Source organism: Penaeus japonicus, unplaced genomic scaffold (genome assembly GCF_977035675.1).
Source record: "Penaeus japonicus unplaced genomic scaffold, GWHDUDI00000001_assembly GWHDUDI00000019, whole genome shotgun sequence".
NCBI lineage: Eukaryota > Metazoa > Arthropoda > Malacostraca > Decapoda > Penaeidae > Penaeus > Penaeus japonicus.
Window position 1 is genome coordinate 25,604,340 of NW_028234421.1, and position 5,000 is coordinate 25,609,339.

The window sequence follows — 5,000 nt, forward strand, 5'->3', positions numbered from 1 at the left end:
GGACCGGCAGAAGGGACGGAGGGAGATGCGAAAGGTGGTTGAGGAGGAGAAGCCGGAAGTGCGTGAGTTCCACCCAGCTCCGGAGGCCAAGGCAACACCTCTGAGCAGCCGGGAGGCAGAAGGAGCGACGAGCAAGACAGAAACAGGGGCCGGAAGAGGTGGTGGAGGAGGAGCAGGAGGTACAGGAGGTGGAGGAGGAGGGGGACAAGGAGGAGGGGGAGGAGGCAGTCTCCACACAGCTTCGAAGGCACCTGAAGGTATTTGTCACTTTAGCATTCCTGCCAGTATGATGGGGGAGCATAGCCAGAATTGGGACTCTTCCCCTGAGTATCGTAAGATTGGGGAGATGGTGCTGGGCATGAAGCGGAACTTACTTGATAAGTATGACCAGGGGAAGACTGATCCAGATAGGGTGGCTTGCAAGTGGGATCCACCCATTCCAGATGTAGAGCATGTATGGACTTTTAATCTGAAAAAAACTATCAGAAAGAGAGTTACTGGCTCAGTGTTGTGTGGTAAATCCCCGTCTTATGCTATGTATAGTTTGATTTTTGATATTTTGGAGCAGCACCTCAGTGATGGCACTATTCCAGATACAAGTAACTGCCCAGATATTCCAGACAAAGAAGTAGAAATGCCCTCTAACATTGGCCAAAGCCTTCACGAGAAGATGAAGGAGGCAGTCAAAGAGCGCAAAAAGAAGAAGAAAGAGAGGATGAAGGTCCGACATAGGCGCGAAATGGCTGGACCAGGCTATCAGAGGGGTCAGAAGTTTGACACAGGGAAGAAAGCTGTTGTTAATGGGGGGAAAGGCAATAAGGCTAAGGGGATGAAAGGGAGCCCAGGCAACCAAGATGAACAGAGTCTGAGCAAAGAGAACAACATGAGCAGGCAGGGGAACAAAGCCCGTAGGTCTCTCAATAAATTGGGTCAAGGGGATGGCAAGGTAGCACTTAGTTCAAGTGATGAAGAGAATGTTAGGGATCAAAACCAGGGCAGAAAGACCAGAACCAGAAAGAAGTCAGACAATAAAAGCAAAAGCAGGGGTCCCAAAAATAGAGATGCACAAAAAATCAGTGACCAGAATGTTTTTAAAGATATGGAAGATGCTATCAAAAGCAAGCACATCCCCCCAAATGACTACCCTCATAGGATCATAAACCTTGGCCCTGAGAAAGAAATAATTACCATTACAACTGTGTTTCAAAAGTCCAGTAATAATCCTTCAACTCATGAGGGGGAGGACAAGTAAGGAGTTTTAACAGGTAATTGGTAAACCTTCATTCTCATTGCTGAAATATTTTCAATAGCTTCTCTGCAGCAATTTTATTTGGTGCTGCCTTTGGTGCTACTACTTCTGAGGAGTGGAAGGGAAGAGAATGAGGTGGCACGGGAAAGATGAGTAGGTTTAAAAATTTGGATTGTGCGAGACTCGAGGATATTAGATTGAGGAAAGGATTGGTTATTTTATAACAAAGAGATTTTGCCAGATAGTTGTTCTTTTCTGTTCATTTTTGATGATTCTCAGATATGTCACAATTCAAATAACATATATTAGACATACTTATGAGGAGACAGGTGTGTTTTTGAAAACACATTTTGAAGGAGAGAGTTGACATTGTATGATCGTCTGTATTGTATTGCACTGGGGCATTTCTGCAAACATTCTTGTGTGTTTTTAGCATCTAGCACCCAGATTTTTTTTGATTTTTTTATCATTATTGTGCCATGAATTGATAGATTATCATGTATTTGTTTGTTTGGCAAAAATATATTTTGTCTTTATTAGTGCCTTATTTGAGAGGAACATATACTATGATCTAGAAATGTGGACAAAAATTCCAAGTGTTGTAAAGAGGTTACTAGTTTTGTTTTCCAAAAAATGTTGGGAATGTATTTGTATGATTTGTTCCTTTAATGTTGACGAGCAAAGAGGTTGTCTGTATCACCAAAGTCGATGCACTTTTCCTTCACGTAGATGTTTCAATGAAATTTACAGAGTATGATTATCGTAGGTCTGGCGGGGATTTGGATTGTCTTTAATTTTTTTCCCCAAAATCTTGGCATGCGATTACCCCTTGCTGTTTTTTAGAAAGCGGTTTTACTTGAGGTTTACCATGGTTTCATCTATAAGAGAAATTAATTTCTGGTTTTCAGACATTTCACATCTTAAATTATATATCTCATTTGTTACTCTGATATTAACCCATTCATCTTGGGGCCTATATTTGTGTGATGCTGCTATCTCTGGCGAGATAACAAGCGTGCGCAGTGACTAAGCATGAGACCTCCACAAGTGAATAAGATGTGTCTATACAAACGGAGCTCCTATGATTATGTACATACGTAACGATCTAAAACGTACATTTTTGAGGGAGAAATCATGATGTGATATAACATCACCTGGCGCCAATGGGTTGAAAATCAGATTTCTTATTTTAGTGATATCTTTTTTGTCTGATAAGTTTGCAAAATTCTTGAAATGTTTTTATATAATTAGATGATATATAGATATATATATTACAAGACAATATATGATTTGTTTGTTGCAAAATGTGGGAGTATATTTTGTACTTTTATCTTATTATCATATTTGTATTAATTGAATGTCCATAGCCCAAAATTTAATCCATTGTCATCGATTGACTTATGATAACAATAATTCTGCAAAGAATGTGGTTGAATTCTAAAAATAAAATAAAGACATTTGATATATCTTTGAATTAAATCCCTTAATTAAGAATCAAAAGAGAGAGAAAGAAAAAAAAGAACAGTTGGTGACTCTGGATTTGGCTATTATCTCACTATATTAATGATAAGGTCTTTCATGTTAAAATTTTAGGCTAATGAATATCTTTTCTTCAAAATTTGTTTTGATTTATTCTTTTTATCAAAGTAATCTGTATTTAAAAACTATGAGAGAACTAAATGAGATAATACCTATTCCAGATGTCGCAACTGCCTATCCCGCGAAGCAGACTTCTGCCTCCAAAGAGACCCTCCCACACACACCACCCTGCAGCACGGCAAAGTCCACGTACAATAGCAAACCCATTGCACCTCCAAACAATGCCAGTTCAAAGGCTGGGAGCGGCAAAGACTCAGGGCAAGAGAGCTGCCGGTCTGGAGAGGCTGTGGGAAGTACCTCCAAGGGTGACACGAGATCTGCAGCCACGACTTTAACCAAGTTGGTCATGGGTGAAACGTCCATCATTGGAGGGCCACCTGGGAACAAGGCCGGGAACGGCATGATTCATGGCTTGAGCTCTGGGGAATGGGCCAGTGGGAAAGGACGGGGGAGCACACCGGAGGAGAAGTTTAGCGGCATTGGAGCTCCACCTGGATTCCACCACCTTGGGCATAAGAGCCAAGGACGGCCCATCTTGGAGCAGATCAACCAAGGGCTGGGGGGGCTTGGTGGTCAGGGACCAGGGCATCCCAACCCAATGCCCAAGACCCAGGTGCAGAAGGGAGGGGTTCCAGGAGGACAGAACCTCCCCCCAAACACAATGCAACAGCACCAACATCATGGTAAGAATCAGCCACAGCCTCCTCACCAGCAGGCACAACAGTCTCAGCAGCAACCACAAAAGCAGCAGCAGCCGCCACAGAAACAGGCACAGCAATCGCAGCAGAAGCAACAGCCAGGGCAACAGCAACCACAGCAGCAACAGCAGAATTACTGGGACAGCTGGATTAATAATGCACCACCTCAGTCAATCCAGGCAACCTCCAAGCAGGCTGGGCAGCAGAAGCCGAGTCAGGGACTCCCTGCCCCAGCAGTGGCTTCTGCGACCTCCTCCCATGGTCAGGCCACCACCTCCCAGTGCCAGCAGCCACAGCAGCAGCAGCAGTTCTACTACAGCATAAGTCCAGCTGCGTTATTCCACATGGCAAGTCAAGCAGCAGCAGGGGGGCAGGTGAGTGCAGTGTTGATGCCCAATACAAGCGAGAGCAGCACCAGTAGAACGCCTGGCATGTCTGTGTCCACAGCAACATCAGCAGGCAATGGAAGCACACAGAATAGTGGAGGAAGTGCTGCTCCTCCACCAGGATTCTCTGCTCCACTTCCTGTCAATTTCCAGAATCAGCAACAAGTTGATGGCATAACTTACAACAAGATGATGATGGGCTCTCATCTATACAGAAGTCCATCACAATCAGAGGGGCAGCCTGTGATACCTAACTCTCAGTCGTATATCACCCCTGTGGCACAGTCGATGAATGCACCTGTTGCTGGGGTATATGCTGTCCAGCAGGGGTCAGGAGGTGGCCAGTTCACAAACATGGCCCCACCAGTAGCCGCACACACGCCACACGGCTTCAGTGAGTCCAGCCTGAATCAGCAGCAGGTTCCCTTTGACACACGACACTTCCTCTCACAGCAGGTGGCACAGGGTCTTCATCAAGGCCTACCTCAGGGAGTATCACAAGGTGTTCCCCAAGGTGTTCCACAGGGGGTGCCCCAGGGAGTCCCCCAGGGTCTCCAGGGGGCTCCACCACCACCCCCTCCTGGACTAGCCTCTTCTGTGCCTCAAGGCCTTAGTCAGAATGTGCCACAGGGTGTGCCTCAAGGATTACACCAGAACATGTCTGGTGGTGTGCCACAGGTCAGCATGGGCTCAGCTCTCTCAGGAGGCATGCAACCCATGCCGATGGGGCATCACCTGCAACAGCACCATTACCCCCAGCCTGGCTTTCCTCAGCAGGGCTATCAGGTATGTTACTTACTTTACCAGTCAGAGTTGAACAGTGGTTGACTTTCTTTCTTTCTTTCCCCCATTTTCTTTCTTTCTTTTTCTTCCTTTTTCTCTCATTCTTTCTTTTTCATTCTTTCTTTCTTTTTCTTCCTTTTTCTTTCATTCTTTCTTTTTCATTCTTTCTTTCTTTTTCTTCCTTTTTCTTTCATTCTTTCTTTTTCATTCTTTCTTTCTTTTTCTTTCTTTCATTTTCTTTCTTTCTTTTTCTGTCTTTCTTTAGCTGGTTAAGGGGGATTTTAT

General features: G+C 44.6%; 1 protein-coding gene across 4 annotated transcripts in view; it reads left to right on the forward strand.

The window, feature by feature from the left end:
• The window catches only part of LOC122255765 (uncharacterized), a 28,633-nt gene that overhangs the window by 21,738 nt on the left and 1,895 nt on the right, over window positions 1-5,000 (forward strand). For all 4 annotated transcript variants that reach the window (XM_043020042.2, XM_086547581.1, XM_043020040.2 and 1 more), the window contains 2 exons: window positions 1-257; window positions 2,950-4,718. The exon at window positions 1-257 is cut by the window's left edge and continues 137 nt beyond it. In XM_043020042.2, the coding sequence (XP_042875976.1) occupies window positions 1-257; window positions 2,950-4,718 (2,026 nt within the window). The remainder of the gene's footprint in view (window positions 258-2,949; window positions 4,719-5,000) is intronic.